Source organism: Trachinotus anak, unplaced genomic scaffold (genome assembly GCF_046630095.1).
Source record: "Trachinotus anak isolate AG129_WGS33_773 ecotype Australia unplaced genomic scaffold, CSIRO_AGI_Tana_v1 ptg000013l, whole genome shotgun sequence".
NCBI classification, from domain to species: Eukaryota; Metazoa; Chordata; class Actinopteri; order Carangiformes; family Carangidae; genus Trachinotus; species Trachinotus anak.
This window is the reverse complement of record NW_027273864.1, coordinates 8,928,868-8,951,188: the sequence shown is the minus strand read 5'-3', so window position 1 is coordinate 8,951,188 and position 22,321 is coordinate 8,928,868. Positions and strand designations below refer to the sequence as shown.

The following is a 22,321-nucleotide window of genomic DNA, read 5'->3' as shown; positions in this document are numbered from 1 at the left end:
ATTTGTCACGCACTAGAGCATGTGTGTGTGAGTGGGTAAAAAGCACAATCAAACCCCTGTAGAGTGACACGTCTCCACCGGTGCCGAGCTGTGGTCACCCCGCAGACAGCAGTGTGACCCGCAGGCTGAGCAACACGCAGAGGAGACGCGGCTCTTGGGACAGTTTTCCTGATGCGAGACAAAACCCCCCCAGGACACCGATGTACCACGTGATCCGACGTCAAATAAAGCAGCAGGCTGAAACTTTGGTGTGTAACTTTGAGCAGACAGACGGCTGCGTGGGCTCTCGGTGAACGGTAAGCTCCCTCGGACTTGGTGGGTCATGTTGGCGAGCCTGTCCGGCCGCAGTGTGTCGGGCTGGAGGCTTTTATCAGCGCGGTGACTGTCGCTGATCTCTGTCGTCCACGTGTCTAGTAACTCCTGCCGACTTGGGCTCTTTTCATTGAAAGACCTGGACTTCACTGCACACTCTTTTTTGTGTGTGGGGCGATTAACGACGTCTCGTTTGAATGGGCTGTAGTTTTATTCGCGCATAGAGTCGCACATATGACACAACTACAGATGCTGTCCGCCGGGCTGGCTGCTCCACAAACAGCCGAAACTGGTTCATACTGCGGTAATAACACACCGCATGTCATATCAGACACACTGTCACATGCTTTTTCGTGTTGGCCAAAAATAAGCTGTGAACTTAATCATTTAAAAGCTCAGTTACTTTTTAAAATGGCCATTCAGCTCATAGTCGCTACACTACGACTGAAGAGCTTGGTTTGATGATGAAAAAGCAGCTTTTGTGTTTCACATCACACATACTTGCTATGCCAGTTGTAGCCTACTGTTGTGTTTACAAACATGAATTTTGTAAACACAACTCTCACATTATCAGAAAACAATAAAAACTTTGATTTTGTTGTCACTTGTTAGTCCATGTTTCAAACTGTTAATCTGGGATTGATATGTTAAGTCTTACTTTGAAATTTGGCTACTCATTTGCTGGCACAAAGTTTAGAGATAGTACAGTATCTGTAGGTAAAACTATCACTTATTCATGTATTTATGAATATATATATATATATATATATATATGGTACATAATTAAGCACTTTTTAGATTAGCACTGACAATATGCATTTTTTTGTTTTGATAATACCATGTCACATATGTCTCTTTACTGTCTGAACAGGAACATGTCCCCTGGACCAGCAGATGATCTGGGCTACAAACCCCTGGATGGTGGTTGGGGCTGGGTGGTGGTATTTGGGGCCCATATTTCCATTGGATTCGCCTACTCCACTTCGAAAGCCCTGTCTATTTTCTTCAAAGCAATCCAAGACGACTTAGGGGCCAGCTACAGTGAAGCCGCATGGATTTCCTCAATTATGCTAGCTGCCATGTATGCAGGCGGTGAGTTGATTCCATCAGTGCTTGTTATGTTTTATTTTCCCAATTGGAAAAATGATCAGTGGGATCTCATTCAAGCAGGGGCACATTGTCATTGCCATCACAGCATTTGGAAAGCTTACTGTTGTTTACAGATTTTACCCCCAAATACACTGATTTTCAATCACATTTTATGATCCTGTAGATCCAAAATTTGTTGTGTTATCTAATACAAAAATATGCTGTACAAACAGTACAAATCGAGGTCCTCGTGTGGTGAGCACAGCTCAAAATACTGTATACTTCATGTAATAAAACACCCAAATAAGTTGCTGAGAATGTGCAGAGTCCCTCAAAGTAGTTATAAGAGAATTGAGCTATTTCTAATTAATTGATTATTTTTAGTATTGCTGTTGTCTCAATATGATTAGGTTAAAGATTATTATAGCACACCAAGCTTTACCAATACTGATTTTTTGAGGCCTGTACCAATAGTGATGGGGAATTTAAAAGATGTAAAAAACGCCATTTATTCTTTTCTTATTCCCTATATTCTTTTCTTGATTTTTGAAAAAAACTGTGACTAAGATACGTACTGAGCAAGATATTTTACAGTGAAAATCCGTTCCATTGTACACCCTATGAAACTATTTCTAACCTACCTCAAACATATCTTTGGCATTGCTGTACTGCGATTTAGTGACTTACTGGCCAACATACGCTGATATATCTGCAGTAAGCTAATATCAGCAGACATGCTACATCAATAAAACCACCTGGTTACAGTAAATACTATAATGTTATATAGAAAGTCGGAGCAGAGCAGTTCGAAATTCACATAACTTCAGGCCATCACAGGTTCTGTAGCCAACACCTCTGAATCAATACTCTTTACACGACTAGAGAATACTTTTGTATTGACGGGCAAACAATAGCCTGCAGGTAAACCAGGTTGAGCTTTTTTTCTCTTGCTCCTTTTGTATTTTATTGTGTTGTGTTCCCTCAGGGCTCTGACACACCAAGCTCACCTTTAAGAACCAGCACTAATAATGGTCTGTTGATCAAACACTCTTTAGATCACCTTGCAACTTCTGTTAAAAGTTAGACTCGAACACACCACAAAGACTACAGCTAACGTTTAGCTGACTGCAGAGTTACACATCTGTATGAGAATGAATGAATGAAATGAAGTAGACATCAATCGACATTATGGCCAAAATTAGTGTAAGTAAACTACAGTTTTATAGCAAATGAAAAATGCTTTTTACTGTTTGGCATCTGTTTTCTCTACAAAGAAAATAACTGTTGTGTATGGTTGTGCTGGAGACTCCTTTGGACCAGATAGAAAATTGTGAAATTGACTTCACATGACTGACTGCACCCACTGAAATAGCTTTAGGCTGCTTAATAAGGTGAATGTTGTTAGCATGTATTACTCGCCTGACTTTAATTTAACTATACACACTGACACTGTTTAATCTAAGTCATTTAACAGCAGTTTAGCACGTCCTCTTCAACATTCAGGTTCATACAGAATAAATGTAAGTGACGTCCCTATTGGAGGCACAATGTGTGCAACTGTATTTCGGCCAGTAATAGCGCTGTCAGAGTGGGTAACAGTTGTTGCCATCCATGCACTACTTCAGTGTGGTGGTTCATGACCTTCTTGGCTTTTGACTTTTCTCAGCCAACCAATGCCTGCTAGTAATCACAATCCCCTGTCAGGTTGAAAATGTCTATGAGCTGTGAGTAGGCTTTTTTTTTTTTTTTTTTGGTATATGTTTGATAATCTTGTGACCAGATATGTCTTGTAGCCTCTTTCGGGCTGAATGGAGATAGTCAACAGTGCTATTTACTAGAATTACCACCTCGTGGTTGTATGCCTCTGTGACTCAGACTAATTTCAAAATACATCCCTGTTTATCCGGAGTCATACAATAACCATTTGTGTGAAATTTTGTCATAATCGCTGTGTGAAGTCTTGAGTAATGGCTAAAAAGTGTTGTGTGAGGTCACACTGTTGACTTTGACCACCAAAATGTATTCGGTTTGTCCTTGAGTCCAAGTGAATGTTTGTGCCCAATTTGAAGAAATTCCTCCAAGGTGTTACTGAGATCTTGTGTTCACAAGGCCAAAACCATGTTGTGTGAGGTCACCATGACCCTTGACCTTTGACCACCGAAGTCTAATCAATTCATCTTTGAGCCCAAGTGAACGTTTGTGCCAAATTTGCAGAAGTTCTGTCAAGGCGTTACTCAGACATCGTATCCAAAAGAATGAGACAGATGGACGGACAACCCAAAAACAATATTCTTCTGGCCCTGGCTGTTGCCCGTGTGGAGGCATAATAAAATGCATCTGAATGGGACCCCTCCGTTGGTGTCAAAACAGGGGACTTCCAAAAAAAAAAATGTAGGGTTGTCTGGCAAAAAAAGTTGACATTTGGCCAATCAAATAAGTGCAAACCCACTTTCCTGGTATTGAGAACGGTGTATTTCTGCTGTGGCCTATATTTTACTTATTTTATTGTTGACACTCAACAAACCTCAACTTTATTAGGTCCTGTCAGTGTCACCTCTGCTGTGGGTTGTCAATGATGACTGGTTGACAGATCAAATGTGTGTGAAAACAGTGGGGAAAAAAATCCTCTGGATCTCTCATGGGGCTAGCCTGAACCAATTCCATTGTTTCAATCACAACACAGTGCTGGCGGCTTCGTGACCTTTTGATCTTCTAACAAAATAAAATATAAAATGCTACTTTTCCTTTCAAATACAACATACTATTGACGGTTCAGTGGTTGAATTTTTGCGACAACATTAGCAGCAGAATAAAAGGTCTGTGTGATAGATGGGTGAACGTATGCACATGTTGCAAGAAATTTGCACCTGGGCAAATATCATATAAGATACACATGTCACACCACGGTTTTTACAACAGGCAAAGCAATCTGAGTAATCTGAAATGACTTTTCCACAAGTCTGGTGTCACTCCACACTATACTGTGGCATCTGGAGTACTTTCGAAAACTCGATAGATGACACAAAGTACACCAAAATAATAGTCTTTTTTAGGCATTACATGAATCATTAGCCACTTTCAAGGTCACAGAACAAGAGGGTGTGTGACTCCCCTGCACTCAACTCAGGGAGGCCTAACTGGTGAAATATTCCCCTCCACCGTGGCTCAGGCACAGGGCTTTATCATATTGTCCTTGGCAAAGCTTCAGCAATGTCACCCAGTGGAGGAGAGAGACGGGGGTTATATATCAGAGGAAGGTTCAGCACACCGGGGTCTGACGCCGGGTCCCCATGGGAGAGACATGACAGCATTTTCAGAAAACCTCTGACTCAAGTAGTCCAAATGATAAAGTTATAATGGAAGTGGAAACGGTGGTAGTGTGGGAGATGCCCTATTGTGGCACAGCTACAGTGAGAAAGATGATCTATCTTTGACCCCTGCAGGCACCTGGTTAACTGTATAACATCAGGATGGATACTTATATTTCATGTACAGTAGTTACATTGGTGCAGCAGATAAAGGTGTTCTTTACAGCTCAGCGTGAAACGAGAAAGAAAGATAAAAATGAAAGGAAACTCTTCACTCTCACTTTGTCAACTTTTTTAAAAAGGTGTTTCAGATCTCAGTAGCAACATCGGTGCAGTGACATTAGTCGGTAGACATGGCTCTTTTATTCTATTATTATTTATTTCTATTCTTGTTTGTTGGAATAACAATATTTTGTTTGTAGAAGAACAACACACTGGAATATGACGACATAATGTAAATAACTGTATGGAGGAATGTGGAGTAATGCACTGATGTTTTACAACAGTTTTAAGAAACAGGGGCCTGAAGGAAATCAAAATATCTGAAATACACTTAAAATGTTATATTCTGTTATTTATGGTCAAACCTGTGTTTTATTGTGGCCTAAAAGGTTTTGTTATGTTGGCCCATGTGGTCCCACCTCTGTTTAATAAGCTGCTGTCCTCGGCTTAATGGAAAGTCCAGGTAAAGTAAATGCACTTGTGCCACCCGGAGGGCTGAGTATCGAACATTAATATTTTTTGAGCACTGCAATTAAATGGGTCAGTAGCAGCAAGCAGCTGTGAAGTACCTAAATTTGGCGTTGAATACCCAGCCACATGCTTAATGTGGGTCAGTATTTTTTACTTGTGCTAAGACAAAAATAAACACTGATGCATTTGAGAAGTTTGGCTTTTTTTTCTTTAAAGCACTAATCAATATTTTTATACTGACATTGATCAAATGACTATTGTGTAATATGAAAGCTGTTGCTTGTAGTGATGAAACCATTCTGCAGTCCCTTTCAGTTCTTTTAGCACCTTTAGCTTATTGTTCTGGTTTTATGTCTGACAACTAAGCTCTTTTTGTCCAGTCTCACTGCTCTCATCAATCTCAGTCACTCCTGGACCTTAAATTTATTTTACATTCAGCAGTGAGCAACTCTGTTGTTTCCTTGAAAAAAAAAATCTGTTAAGTGAACATTGACCCACATGCTTAACACATTTTCCAATTAAAAAATTGTTTTCCTTGGTAAATGGAAAAAAAAAAGAACCGAAACATGACACGTCTATATTTTTAGGCCTGCATGTGCAAAACAGTTGAGCAAGAATAATAAAAAACCTGCACCATTTTCAAGGATGTCGTCATTATGCATACTTTAAAAAAATGTTTTCCCGTGCAGCTATGCATGGAGTAACTAGCTAGTGTTAGCTCCATGTCAGGGACAGACTGAAGAGAGTCCACACACAATTCAGTTGACTTCCATGACTTCAGATCTCGTAGCCAAAAATATTATCTCTTCAATCAGATTAGTGTGCAGTCTTTTTTCAGCCTAACCCTCTCCTAGACATTATCTCTGGATTCACTGTGAGATAGCCAGAGTCAGCTAACCCTCCTAGGTCACAATGGCACTGTAAACTCCAGCAGGTCCACATACACTGTACTGGTTCACATCTCATAATTTTTTAAAAATCCTGCTTTACTTGTCGAACATATTTGAGCATTTGGCAGCTGATGAGCCAAATAATTTTCTCAGCAGTTGATAGAGACCAAAAACAGAGCTAAAAAGGGAATGAATATGGATTGGATTTGACAGATGGACTGAAAACTAAAGCTGATATTACTTTAGTCTGCTGAATGTTTGAATACTCAACTGTTGGGTAATATTGTTGTAGGGTTTTGCTCCCAAGTCGTCAAAAAAACTGCTAAATGCTATTGTAAAAGTTTACAACTAAAATGTTACTACAGGTAACAGGTAAAAGTGTTATGAAACATTGCTGAGACTCAGGTATTGACTTGGTTTGGAAATTTCAAACCACCCCTATATACCAACAGTAAAAAACTAATACTAAAATCCAAAATTTGCCTTTATGTGTGTATATATGTACACTTAGAAGTCCACTGAGGAACCGTGACGCCACCCACAGAAGCGTGGTTTTGAAGCTCAGAGGTGGCTGCTCTGCAGACTATATTGGCAGTGCCTGACCACCTAATTCCTACTAATCCCAAAATGGGAAAAGAGGTGGGGCGTGTGTGGAGCAGGGACTTCAGTGCATGCTGGTTTGTGGCAAACATACAATCACCCACCTGTCACTCAAAGCAGCACACCCTCAATTATTCAGAACTTTAAGCCTTAATATATTTTAAATGACTGAATTATATAAAAATTCACATCCCACATTAGGTATGGACACAAAACTATTCTTGTACCTGGTTGTAAACATGGCTATTTCTGCTGAAAATTTGGGCAACACTGGAGTCTATTTTAACGATCCAAAGTGCAGGGTCTGAAGTGTGTGGTGCAAGTGCATTTAGGGGAAGTCCACGTCACTTTTACTATTTTACCAGCAAAAAAAAAAAAAAAAACAGTTGCTGCACCATGCACATGGTTCAAAAGGGTTTTATTTAATTTCTTAATTAATGATGGGAGTGTTTTGGGTGTAACATGCAATGAACCAATCAGAGTACCATGTCCCATTCCCTTTAAAAGCCAGCTGCACTTGCACCTGGGTGGATTGCTATTGTAATGGCACAGTATTTCACACAGAGTTAGATTCTACTTGTGGTCAGTTGATTACATATCATGACTGACCTTCACACGCATGCAGCAGCTCTGTGTGCCCCGAGCGCCGGAGAAGGGCTGAGTGAATCAGTGTGATGCACACAGCTCTACAAAGAGGCAACGGCACAAATCACAATGTTAAAATTTTTTTATATAATGAGAAGTGTGAATAAATGTTATTGAAACTGTGGTGGACAAATTTAGGTGATGATTGGGAAACACTGAAGTTGATTTACTGGGCAGTAAGGAGGAAGGCTTCTCTGCAGAGCCTCATGCACGACACCTCATGTACAGCGTTGTCATGTTTGTCCAAGAGATATACATGAAACATGACAACATTACACAACACACAACATGTCACAAAGACAGACAGACTGAGGCTGTACGGTAATGTTCTACCTGACTTATCCCAATATCTCAGCACACTGCTTGTGTGTAACGGGCAGAGTGTATGCACTCTGTGCTGTAACTTGACAATACGCCCTTTAAATAACAGCGAACCACCGACTTCAGACCAGGTTCGTGCTGGTCAATCGTGCAATCACTCTCCACTGCCTCAAGAACAATGCTGGCGCTGGAAGGGGAAATGACAACTGCATCGATCTGAAACTAGCGAAGACACTTGTGTTGTGCTTTGTGCCTGGTGTAAGATAGGACTTTATGAGGATTGACTCGCTTTTGGAGCCCGCCTGAAGTGGTCACCCGAGGAACTGCAGTTCTTGGCACTTCTGTGTTGGCTTCACTTTTCAGCCCAAGAGATTTCCGCTTGTAAATTTATCATCAGCCTGGGTAAACATTCTCTTGAAGACAGTAGGTGTTTGCCAAACATGTAATCCTCTTACTGTTGACTGGGCTGTTTCTAATTATCAGCATCCACACAGAGGCCCTTCCTACCAGTGCCTTGAAAAGCAGCAGCATGTTAAGGTTTCAATAATCATGGCAGCCTGTGTATTAGTTTGATTGAGCCTCTCCTCATTTTTCTATATGTTTGACTTGAATTATTATATATTCAAAGGATTGGTCTTCGTAGCAAGGTGGAGACAGACTTTTTCATTAGAAAACTGCAGAAAGACTGGTGGTGCAATGTCAGTCTTTCAGGCAAGGTTATGAATGAAGGGAAGAGTGACAGCATATAAAAGGCTTTTTAATTGCTGATTGATCACTGAGTGTAGTATTTTACATTATCGCGGGAGAGTATAATGAGTTGCCAGGTTGCTTTGCAGTCATGCAAAAGTGTGGAGGTGTTCCATCACCTGAATTGATGTCCTTTTGCCCTTGGTTTAGACTTACAGTAGACTGAGAACTGGTGTTGTTGTTCTCTGAACCCTTGATCACTAGCAGTGGGTAAGTTCATTGCTAAAACTGTTTGTATTGAGATGTATCATGATAATTCTTTACCACTCTCTCTTTGTTTGTCTTCTTCTTTGCAGGACCTGTGAGCAGTGTGCTGGTCGATCGCTTTGGAAGCCGGCCAGTAGTAATAGTGGGTGGACTGTTGTGTGGGGTCTCTATGGCAATTGCCTCTGTTGGGAGCTCCATCATTTACATCTACTTTTTCATTGGCATCATTGGAGGTACAGTGCTTGGATATTTTTTAAACTATTGTCTTGTCTTTACAGTACATTGCGACACTAATGCCTGAAAGGCCCTAAATACATTGATGGATTCTACTAATTGCATACAGGCCTTGGGTTCCTTAGAAAATTAGTTGACCAAGAGATCACAGCCCAAAACGAAGACAAAGAAGCTGTGGCTCTGCAATCAAGTGAATGAGCCAGTTAATTTCATGACTTGCTTACATCTTTGCTTACCATTCCCATCAGCTCTGGTTAATCCCCTGTGGGGTTGGGAGGTTGGCAGTCTGCCTCTTTTCAGATTCTGTCAGAATATCTGGGTTGCCAGACCAGCTTCCCCTGACTGGGCTGCTGTGTGCTGTTTGTCGGGGGCCCAGGGCAACTGCCTCAGCTCCTGGGGTGCAGTTAGACCACCGAGGGGAACAGAATGAGGATGGTAATTAAGACAGAACTGTCCCTGATCCCAGAGAGCACGGTCTTACATGGCCCTCTGTACTCTCCCATAGGCTCCCATCATGGTCGTCACACGGGGACTTCCTGCCACCCTGCGAGGCTCATTACCCTGCCAAGGACTGCTGTGAAGGATTAATAGGCCCAACAAGTGGCTGTGCCATGTGTGGTGCCTGGGGGCATATGTGAGCCCTGCTCTGCTCCCCTGTTCCCCGGCACACTGACACATAGGCATCAGGCAGTTTAACCCTAGCAGACATGCACACATATGCTCACACATACACATATACATACACAAATGCACACATATTCAAAGAGATAACCAATTAGTTAAAATCTTTATTGAATGGTGTGCAGTAAGTAATTATTCTTGTGTCCTTTTATAGGACGGGATGTCGTTTTGAAATAGGCATGGACAGTCAAGGTCAGGCTTATTGTCATTATACGAGGTTGCAGAAAAGCAATGGTGGGTACATATGAGGCACAGAGGTCAGCATTTGGATGTTCCAGCTCTGAAAGGTTCACTTTTTAGATCATGTAGGGCAACAAAGGATGTGCAAGTGATAAATTGTTCAAGAAATAGGCTTTATAGAGCAAAAAAAGTTGTGATAGTGGTAGTAGCCAACAAAATGTTAAAATAGGGCAGTTCAGAGATATAACATTGTGCCCGTCTATGCAGTGCTTTAAAAACATTTGTATTTCACTGGTAACCAGTGAAGCGGGGTTAGTGCAGGGGAGTCTCACTGCTGCATTCTGAACCCGGTGCAGCTGAGATAAAGCCGACTGACTGATTCTTACAGAGAGAGTTGCAGTAGTCAGGGCGAGAGGGACTAAAAACATGAGCTATAGTCTCCAAATCTTTAACAGACTGAAATGATTCTAACTTTGCAAGGGAACTAATTCAAATTTATTTGTATAGCACCATCTCATACAAAAGCAGTTCAAAGTGCTTTACTTAGAAATGAAAAGAAAAAAAGAATGAATGAATGTATAAAAAATGATGTTTGATAGTTGAATAGGCAGCAGAAAAGATGCTGTAGTTTTTGATGTCCATGTTTTTATGTTTTACTCCTGGACAGTCTGGGGTACTTTGGACTTTACTCCTGGACTTTACTGTATTGATCATTACCTGTACCAGTAAAGACAATAAGATAACATTTAAAAACAGTGGAGTTTTCCTTTAACAAAAGGAATTTCAACAAAAGGTCAGAATCAGTCAGAACTTAACATGCTTTTAATTTACTTAAGGCTAATTTTGTAACTCACTTTTTAGCAGCACATTTCATTTATAACATTTCATGCACTCTTTCATACCCAGTATCCCTTCATTCCTTCCCAATTAAGAAATCTGTACTAAAAGAGGCAGGGAGATGCTACTACCAGATTCTTGATCTTTAGAAGGCCAGAGATTTCCTCAGCTGTTAAATCATTCCAAATGTTTTCTTAACTGTCACAAATCTGATGAGATTTTTAACACACAATAACTTCTCTACTGCTAAGAGTGTGTGTAACACAGACTTACAGTAGTAATCCAGTGACTGGGAGATACCATATTTTATGTGGCTAACTATATGAATCATTGTTATTTAAAGTCAGAGTAATGTGAAGTAATATTTCACGCTTGTGATAAATTTATATATATACTGTACTGTGAAATCAGGATTGCTGTTTCTTCTTTATGGAAGAAAACTGTTGCTGAAATAAACTTTCCTCTACAGAACATCACATGGTGATCCTGTTTAGGACACAAAAAAACAAATAAACAAAAAAGGCTAAATTTGGTTCTCATGGAACCAGAGAAGAGGAAGATTAAATTGGTAAAATATAGCAGCTTAACCAACTGCTTGTAGCTCTTCATCTTAAAAGTCCCACATTGTAGAAAGTGAGACTTCCATGTCTTCTTTGATTTGATTATAACGGAGGCATATGAATACTGTGAAAGTATCAAAACACTCAGTCCACAAAGAAATGCACACAGAGAAATGAACCCATATTCAGAAACTGTACCTTAAAACGAGCCGTCAGGACTTCTGTGATATTCTCATGTCACAACTACATAATCACAGGCCTCAGCCATGCCTGGCCTGCTCAGACTTAACCTTTCCAACTTGATGTTTCTTTAACTTTATTAAACAACGCCAAGCAGTCATTCCGTCGCTAAGCTCAAGCTACAAGACAGAAAAATGTCAAGGAGACGCTGCATGACCGTTGGATACCAGGAACCGGTATATGATTGCACGGCCCTCCCAAAGACGGTAATATGACAGGCCAGTGGTTAAAGTTCATTTTTCTGAAATACCAGCGCATATCATCTTATAATTTGACTTGTCTTTGCAGCTTTTGCATTTCTTTTCACTAAGCTAATGTTGTAGGCTGCAACCCATTACCTGTGGTTGGCCTGGTGCTGCGTCACTCAGAAAACAGTCAGCCAATCAGAAGAGGGGCTCAGAGACGGACACAAAGCGCCCTGTTCTTGCTAGAGCTCCAGGGAAAAATGTGAGAGAGTTGATGTAAAACTATATTGAGATGGTTTTTAAGACTTAAAACTATATCAAAACTTCAAAATGTGTAAAGTATGGAACCTTATAGTTGAATTGTGGGTAAAAAGGCAAGAGAGTGAATGTTTTACCCAGACTGTCTAATCTATTTCTACTTAAACGAGGGATTATTTCTGAAATAATTCCAGCATTCTGTGATAAAAACTGAAATGAGATTGAAGCTTAATGACCACCAAGCAGAAACAGTCTTATTGTAATTTAGCGAGCACCCTCTGGAGCTTCGCTTCAAAAAGGGTTCCTCACTGAAGGTTTTTGGAATCTGACTTGTGTATTTTTCAATCTGTCTCCACACAGGTTTTGGACTCGCCTTAAATCTGAATGCATCTCTCACCATCATCAGCAAGTATTTCCTGGTCAAGCGTCCTTTAGCCAATGGACTGGCCATGGCCGGGAGTCCAGTGTTTCTATGTTTGCTGGCCCCTCTAAACCAATTTTTACTGGACAGTTTTGGCTGGAGAGGAAGTCTGCTTATCCTTGGAGGTCTGATTCTCAATTGCTGCGTCGCTGGAGCCCTGATGAGACCTGTTATTCCGCCAAGTAAGCCATCCTCTGGTTCACCACAGAAGATGGTGGAAGAGCAGCCAAAGAAGCGCAAAACTAAGCTAAAAGAAAGCTGCATGAAGACTGCGAAGTTCTTGGATTTGTCCTTCTTCAAGGATAGAGGCTTTGTCATTTACCTCATAGGAAATATGATGTTCATTTTTGGTGCCTATGGGCCCATTGTATTCCTGTCAGCCTATGCTATTGACCAAGGTGTAGAGGAGTACTCTGCAGCCTATCTGCTCACGATCATGGGCTTTGTGGACATGATTGTGCGTCCTGGCACTGGCCTGGTAGCCAGCAGCAAGTGGATCAGACCCAGAATCCAGTACTTCTTCAGCTTTGCTATGGTTTTCAACGGTACATGCCACTTACTGTGCCCACTGCTGAAGAGCTATGTCTTGCTGGTGGTCTATGCAGTATTTTTTGGCATTAGTTTTGGCATGGTTTTTGCCCTGATTTTTGAATGCCTGATGGATCTGATGGGAAGTCAACGGTTCCCCAGTGCCGTCGGGCTGGTCACCATCATCGAGTGCATCCCCATGCTTCTGGGACCACCTGCTGCAGGTAAATGTGCACAGTGAATATAAAATAAAGACAGAATCAGTCTGACTTGCTTGAAAACACTTAAACATTTAGGTACCTAACCATGCACAAACAATCACATTGTGTGTACAGATGCCTTTCTCTCTCTCTGCCTGTTCCTCTCTTACACAGGCACAAGTATTTACTCTCAACTCACTTTAGATTGTTTATAAATGCCTTACGCTGCTCCTGAAGAGCCACAGGGAAGTGAATAACGTAGGCTCACAAACATACAAATGCAGGACTTGGGGGAAAAAAAACTTCATTGTTACAGCATACATAAATAGCCAGTTTGGAGACAGCTGCTTTGTAAAAAAGGAGCAAACCGAATTAAACATATTTGTGGGTTTATCTCTTTCTCAGTCGTGGGCTGTGAATTATGTTGCATAAGAGCTCGGTTGCTTCCGAGGGTGTCATGCTGTAAGACAGAGCAGGATTATCACTGGTGAGGAGGGGTTCTTTCAGGCACATGAGGGCCCACAAAAAATAGTAATTGGTCATGATTATTTACTGCTTTAAGAAGCTGGCTGTACTCATTGCTCAGAATTTTTGGAACAAAATGCTAAAAAAGCAGAGGTTTGTGTACATCCTTTACATTTACTACATTAGTATACTTTACTACCAAAGGTGCTGCGGAGTCTCAAATCCTCCAGCGGCTATACAGGCATTTGGTTTAAATGTTAGAGTTCGTAAAAAGTTGAGTGTTTGTGAGGAGTTATTAGTTTAAGGACAACGTTTGGGCCTGTAAATAAGTGCACGCTGATAAAATGTGAAAGGTTTACAGGTGTTGCAACATACAGTGTACCTGGACAGCCTGGTGCCACACCTCTGGATTGCGTGTATTTATGTGTTAGGTGATGTAAAACACTGGCGGGTCCCTGTTCTGAGGGACAAGGCATAGGAAGAGGGACTTTCTTTATCTGTCTGTGGCACAAAATGTTGAGTGAACTTGGAAACAGGATATTGAAAAAAAAAAAAGGTCTCTTAAAAGTTAGACACACTGTTGGTGTGTTCTGTGCAGTAAATGAGTAAGTATGTTAAGAGTATGGTCTGGTTACATGATCCAATTTGGATTAAAGCCTGAACCAAATACAAATACAAACTTTTAGGTTGCTTTGACAGTGGAAGTGCATTCTTGGCACACACACAGTATGATTTAAATTTTTAGCTCTAGCAATGATTTGGTAATTTCAGTGCTCCAAATCAGAGGTTTTCAAAATTCCTGTTTGCAATGCTCCCATGGATGTACAGACAAATATCACTGGATTTCTTTGACACGGCAGGTAATTTAAAATCAGGATGATTGTCAGAGAAGCTCTGGAGTTGTTAGGATAATTTCTAAGCAGATTTATGGATGTTTATTTGTGATCGGACATCGGTGATAATGGTATCCTTGGAAAGTGAAAATTACAATGAATCTAGTAAAGTATGTGTAAAAACACATATCTGTGTATTCAGATATTTGACCAGGAGGAGGAGTGGGATTTTTGGTTCAAACTGTGGCAGTGAGGCTGTAAAGGGATTTAATGCACTGTACCTCCATAACTCCATGAGCTGTGCAAAGCGTTTTTATTTCTTGATATTAAAGCAAAAAACCGGGATGATTTAAAAAGTACAACGAACCCTTAAGCTACTCTGTTGATCTCTACTCCAAAGTAATGTTAACAGTTCACAGTTAACAGTTTATGTGAACAGCACAGAAGCACACCCACAGTCCCAGACAGTTCCTGTGGGTGCTTCAGTGGTCACATCACCTTGATGAGATCACTGGCTGTCACAGACCTCTCTGGTTATATCATTGATAATTCAAAAGTTTTTCCCTTTAGTGTATGTGGTTAGTGGGGACTTTTGTTGTGAAACTCAGCGTGTTTTTTTTTAATACTGAACTTTTTTATTTTTATTTTACCAGCCCATCAAATGGGAGAAAAAGCTGTTTATCATCTGATGACTTACATCCCCAGCACTCTTCCGTCACTGATAGGGCTTTCGATTGAAGTGCTGGACAGCTATCTTCATGGTCTAAATAACTGTGTAATCAGAAGGATATTGTTTACCCTCTCTGCTTCCTTGCTATTTTCAGTGGTGCACTTTTGAAAATCCCACTATAAAAAACACTCCTCTTGATTCAGTAAAAACAGAGGCGTTGTATATAATAACAGTAACTGTCTCTGAAAAAGGAGTCATTGGAGAAAATTGTTTTTGAGTGACAATTTGCCATCCATAGAAGAAAAGCACTTTGAATTGAGGCTGTATTGTTGGCGGCCGGGAACACTTTGAGCATGTAAATGAATTACTGCTTACTGATGACGTTGGCAATTTGTTGTGAGATAATATTGAAATAATTCGACTCTCCTGGACACAAACTGCATAAAAAGTAGACGTGCAGTACCAAACTTAGAGTTTATTGCATTACTGCTGAAAAACATTAGTGATACTGATGGATATAAGCAGATATTTGTTCTAGTGTAGTTGTTAGAATTGTTTCAGATAAACTTGTTAAAAGTGAGGAGCCAACTGAGTTTGGCAAGGCCAACACCTTAACACCTTAATGAGAATGTGGACATTTCAAGAGTTCAGTGTTAACATTGAACAATGACATTTGGATTTGTCAGTGAAGATGTGGCACAAGAACAAAGAGGAGGAACCTTTACTGAGTTATGTCGTAGTAAAGACGGTTCAAGGTTGGAGCTGAAACTATTCAATGGCTAATTAATTAATAAAAATAATCAGCAGCTACTTTGATAATCAGTTCATAATTGGCATTTGTTCAAGTAAAAAATCAAATCAAATAATGAGCTGTGACTCATTCACACACACGCGCACACACACACACACACACACACACACACACATCTGATGTTTACATTTGATTAGTTAGGCAGATAAAATAAAAAAAAACTTGTCAGAATCAGATTCTGAAGTTTCAGCAGCATTTTCCTGAGTGTTCCTCTTCCCCTCTATGAATTCTGGCCTCCTAGGATGGGTGCTAGCCTGTTGCCAGAGCTGGACGGCAGGGCTGGGGTCATAAACCTCTGTAGAAGGAGGGGAGAGCTGAACGGTCAGCAGGTCACACATGCTACTGGAGGAGGCTGACCAGGGTGAGGATGTTAGACCGCTGGTGTTGCAAAAACCTGTTGATCTCTTGCCTGGTCTTTACATAGTTCTTCTCATACAGTCTGGTCTTGAGGATGGTCCACAGGTCTGGGTTGGGTTCAGCTCTGACAGAGGATGTCAGGATGCTCTGTAAGTGTGTGGTCAATTCCTCCACTTCCAATTCACCAAATTCTGAAAAGAGACAGACACAATGAAAAAATACTGAGTTTATAAGCGTTTGTGGAATGTGTAGATTGAAATAAATGTTACAGTCTGAATCTAAATGGTCTGCGTCAGGCCAGCTGTATCGTAGCTTTGCAGACTCAAGCAGCTTGACTTTGCCTTCATAACACGGTTTAGGCTGTTGTCATTCTCGGGCTGGTCCATACAGGCTTTCAGCTTGGGGCCAGGTCTGTGGTATATTGGTATGTTTATTCAGCCAAGTAGCCACACACAACATTTCAGTTCTCTCTCAGTCACTCACCTGGTTTTGTCAGGCAGCCATGTCCTTGAGCTTGAAGAGTCTAAGAGAGGCTAATTTAATTTCTGATTTATTTTTGACAGAAAATGTCACTGTCTCCACATGCAGCTGCAGACATTATTCAGACATTATTTAGATTCAGCCTAGACACAGAGACTATAGTGGAAGGGATCAGTTTTGTGTAATATTGCTGGTATGATGTCTGACTTTTCTCTGTCTATTTTTGCTGCAAGACGCGTGTGTCACGTGTGAAAAATAAGTGAAACGCCAAACTTCTAGATCACGCAACGCATCCATGACATGAGAGACATGCGTCTCACGCAGGCAGTGTGCCCGCTCTAATCTGTTAACATGGGCGCCAAAATGAAGACCAAGACGTTCCGCAGCCGCCACACACTCATGATGTATCCAGTGTGTCTCCAGCCTTACATTAAATTGGGAAGGTTTAGGAGTTTTCCCAATTTAGCATTACAGATGCAAATTCTGACTAGTTTTAGGAATTCTGTCTAAACATACTTCATCCTGTCTTATTTCATGTTAGAGAATCCTAAATACTCAATCCAACATTAGTTATCAACTTTTATGTCTGTTATGTAGCAACCAACGCTGCTTTTCTCATCTGATCTCACTGAGGTTCTGTTTAGATTTCTCACTGAAAACGTACAAAAAATTAAACAAACAACAACAGACTTGTAACTTCAAGACAGATGAGTTAGAATTGTTGGTTACATCTGTAGGAAAATCCAAAGATTTTATCTTATGAATAGTAGTGTTGTGCAGTTTAAATCTGTTGAGTAACACACAGCGTAACCTCCTCCACCAGGAATTGATGTGCTCTGTCTGTGCACCTATCAATATGTCAACTTCAGGGTTCACTCAGAGAGACTTGTTTAGTGTCCTGGACAAACACACAGAGGGTTTAGTGTACATGCACATGATTTAATTAGCTGTGCATATTGTTTCACTGACAGACTTTTTCTTTGCCTCCAACTTGAGTTTTAATGAGGTGAAAATTTATAGGCCCCCCAGTTTTTCTGGTGCAACCCTGTTCTGAGGCGCTTATTTAATAGGGTAAATAAGTGCCCCCCTGCACATCTAACATTCTCCTCCAGAGGGCACAATCGTTATGTCTCCCCTAACTAGTCTGCTTGTTACTGTTCCCCAAAACCTGCGGGTCAATCCAATTAGGAGAAAGCGAGGTAAGTGGGTGTAATTAGCCTTTTGCTTTGGGTGTTTAATGACGCTCAGTTCAAACTCTCATCATTAAAGTCCTGTACCTTGGCCATAATTAAGCTGTGAATACATTAAAAAAGAGGTGACTATGCCAGATGGACTTAATTACTGCTCAGCCAATCAAGGACTGTCTTAATGAGGGTGATGGTCACTGGCGTACATGCACCAGATGAGTGCTATCAATCAGATGACACAGCTTTCATTGAGAATGTTGAAACTGATCCAAATGCAAAGTGACCGCTCCTAGTGTAAGTACTTTAAGTGCACGCACACACGCAAACATAATTATCATCATTATTTGTCGTAAAGATGATAATTGGTGTACTTAAGAAGCTTGACCAAGGTAACTGGCCTTTGAAATGAATAGATTGTGATAAGATACTAAAACACTGTGCAGTAAAGATGCCTCCCAAATTGTCACTTAACAGCAGTCTCAACAGTCAGAACCAAAGATTTCTTGAAGGTTGGAAGAAGAAAAAAAACTGAAACAGGTTAAATATATGTATTTGACGATATCTCTGTTAATGTAGACTTTGAGTTTGAGGAACATGAGGAGAGCATATTCTTGCTCAAAATGATTCAGATATTGAAAACTCCTTCCAGGCTCTGAAATGTTATAAAGGTGGGTTGTAATACACTGAGATGGACAGACTGTCATACTTGCTGACACAGAGAGAAATAGTGGCACTCTCCCATTGATCTGTGTCTGGAGGTGAGGGGCGGAGTGTGGGGGGAGACTACAGGCAGGATGCAGTTAAGACTCTGAAAACCTTGAGGCTTAAATCTGATCTAAACCACATTTGTCACTTTTCTGGAGACTTGGGCTCAAAATGTACGGCTCTGAGAATGGGCCTCTCATCTGATTCGTTTTGGTAGCAGACGTCCAGATTGCCCTCCCACAGCTGCAGTGAGAGCCAGGAAGGGTGTAATGGCCCTCTGTCATTTCTGACTCCTCTCAAACTGGCCTGTGTTCACTCTCTCTCACAGTTTTGTCTTCCTCGTCATCTTCAAACCTGTAGAGTAGTTGAATGAAGATACAGTTCACTGACATATTGGGTTTTGCTTGTCATGGTGTACAGTTGTGTATTTTTTGTTGGGACATCATATAGCCTCAGATATTTACAATGGACTCTTCACTTGGTTCATGTTATCATAATTTCCTTGCATCTCTCTGCCCTTCTCCACATAGGGTTACTGGTGGACATCTTTGATGACTACAAGTACCTTTTCTTCATGTGTGGCTCAGTGATCACGGCTGGCGGACTCTTTCTCTTCGTCATGAACATCTACAACTACCACATGCTGGAAAAAGAAAAAGAGAAGGAAGCCAAGGACACGCTGCAGAACCAAAAAACCGTAGAGACCCAGGGCCAGGCGGGTGTGTTAGAGGCAGAGATGAAACACACTCCTGAGGCAGCGCTGGAACGAACTGAGCCTGAGGCTAAAGATAAGAACGGAGCCCAGCGAGCTCCTCGACAGGAGGACGCAGAAACACCTAATTAAATATGATTCCTCTATTTAGCATGGCTGTTTGGGGCTTTTGTACAGCATTAATGTGTATTTGTGCTATGACCACACTATGACTAATTCCAGCTTTCTCACACACTAATTTATTCAATGTTTGATTTGTTCATTGAAGCAACATTTTGATATTCAATTAACCTTTTAACAAGCAAACAAGACTAAGAGTCTACAGGCACGTTAGCGGCTACGTGAGACTCCACTTAAGTACAGAGGAGCTTTGAGCTAAATGTCAACATCAGCATGCTAACATGCTCACAATGACTATGCTAACATGCTGATGTTTAGGGGGTTCAGTGTTTACTATGTTCATCATCTTAGTTCAGCATGCTGGCATTTACTAATGAGTACAAAGCACAAAGTACAGCTGGTGCCGATGGAAATTTTACTGATATAGAGTCAGAAACATTTCACTCTGAACCAGAAAAGTGGACCTGATAGCGACACTAGAGGAAAAGTCAAGGAATCAGCAAAATAATTAGCACCATCCATTTATCCATTAGCTATACTGCTCAACAATGGCGTCCCGTCAGGGCAAGCAAGTCCAGCAGTGTTTGACCAGTTAAAGCTAAAAATAGACATCAGTTGGAACGATGCCTCTCTGTACATCTCACAACAGCGTTCTGGCCCATAACAGATTTGTTATGACCTGTTTGCATTCATGTATTTTACTACCTGCTTTTGGTCACAGTAGGTTGTTGTCTTTGGAAGCTAGCTCGGCTACCAGCCGTTGCAGCGATTGTCATTTTCCTGGGCTTAGTTGTGTCACATTGACAGAGGCTGGGGTTTGTCAGCAAAAGTAGGGAGCAGCATTTTCTTGGATGTTTGCGCACGTATATAATCCTGGGATCAAAGTTGGCTCTTCAGCTCTGCTCGCCTACTTGGAAAACTTACCGCATGCCATAAGTGGCAGGCAGGAAACGGCATGGACAGGTCGACCGTCTATCACAGGGCAAGATATTCAGAGGAAGAGCCAGGGGATCACAAGAGTCAGTAGGGACCATGAGTATGTTCCGTGGCAATCCATCTGACAATTAAGTCTGGACCAAAGTGGTTGACTGAGCAACATTACCATCCCTAGAGCCATGCCGGCTAAAAATTCTGGTGCCAGCTTCTGAAATGTGCTTCTTTTCTCAGTTTTAAATAATTGTAAATCAGATATCTTTTGGTTGTTCTGTTGGTTGAAGAAAAAGACTCTGGCTTAGTGAAATAACAATCTTTTCTCTTATATAGACTAAACAGTGAAATGATTAATTGAATAAATGATCAACAGATTTGACTGTTATTCAAGAAATTGTTAGTTGCAGCTTCAATTCAGTTAATCGTCCATCCACACAGTTTGTTTGTTTGCCCCGGTCTTTAGAAGGAATGGCAGCGTGTGCAGAAGACACACTGAACCAGGTTCAGTTACTTACCTCCACTCTTTAATACTGCTGAGCTGTGTACATGCCTTATTCAGTATCTGATGACTTTGGCTGCACTGTATTACCTTGAATGACTGTGGCTAATACTGTAAGGCACCACAACCTCTATATATGAGATGAGAGAGTCTTAATGTGTGAGAGTGAATGAAATGCAATAATTGTTGTCACATTGTCATGAACTCACACGTCTGCTTTTCTTCTCTGTGATTTCTCACTGTTCAGTTCACATTCTTTATCTCTCTCTAATATCAGTGCTAATATGTCTGTGCTAATATATCTGTGCTAATGTGGCTAACCTCAGGGGAACGACCATGAGATAATTTGCACTTGCAGTGTTTACTTTATAAAACTGGCAGTAAGTTTCATACATGAAATACTGTAGCTGCCAGTAAAGATGTGGAAGTATTTCCGGTAACTTGATGCTTTACCTCCTCTTCAGTTACTTTAAATTCATTATACATTAAGCACTGAAGTCTGTAATGAATGTACAGTAACAAAACCTTCTATTGACTTATGATTTTATTCTATAGCAAATAATAGTCTCTTAAAATATTTGTCAATATTTATTTAATTTGAACTTTTATGCTGAAAGACCTTATAAACTATAGTGTGTGTTCCACAATATCGTAATAATTTTGTGCTGGCATTTATTCAAAAAGCTGCCACCTTTTATTTATATATATATATATATATATATATATATATATATATATATATATATATATATATATATTAAAAGGAGGCAGCTTTTTGAATTCTGTTTCAGAGATATCATTTCTACTTTTTATTAGAGACATTAGATCATGACAGGAAATGCAGGGGAGAGAGAGGGGATGATATGCAGCAAAAGAATCAGCCTTGTTTCTGGTGCACACTCAGGTGAGCTGCGGGAGCGTCCCCGGTTCCAGAGAATCTAATGAAAGCTTGAGTTTACTAAATGGTTAAATGACAAAACTGTAATTGCTGTAGCTTTATTTCAACTTTTGACATGTTATACACACATGGTATTTAATGTACCAGTGATACTATGGATAACACTATATTGTTAACTTAAATAAACTCCACATCCATTTTACTGTTTATTTTTTATATGTACTGTATATTATGATACCTTTTTTGTCATGTCTCAGAAAATTGTCTTGTATCAATAAACTCAGATTTGTACGTTGTGGGTGATGATTTTGTTCTGCAAATGAGGAGAATGAATAGTCCACTCTCATTTCCTTCATCATCTATTGAGGAAGCGAGGTAAATGACACTCGGACACGAGAAATTCCATCAAATCAAAATCTACCACGCAACTTCTCAACGTTGGTGGCTGTGTCCAATTTTTCACGACAATTAGAAGACTGGGGAACAAGTTTGGAAATGTCAGCAGCTTAAGGGCGTGA

The 22,321-nt window shown here is 40.6% G+C and overlaps 1 protein-coding gene across 1 annotated transcript; it reads left to right on the top strand.

Moving 5' to 3' along the window:
* Positions 1-44: 44 nt before the first annotated feature.
* Positions 45-22,099, top strand: LOC139631071 (monocarboxylate transporter 2-like). The gene is made up of 5 exons (XM_071495032.1): positions 45-296; positions 1,184-1,404; positions 8,902-9,045; positions 12,348-13,160; positions 19,175-22,099. The coding sequence occupies exons 2-5, from the start codon at positions 1,188-1,190 to the stop codon at positions 19,486-19,488; spliced, it is 1,488 nt and encodes a 495-aa protein (XP_071351133.1). The 5' UTR covers positions 45-296; positions 1,184-1,187; the 3' UTR covers positions 19,489-22,099.
* Positions 22,100-22,321: the final 222 nt, after the last annotated feature.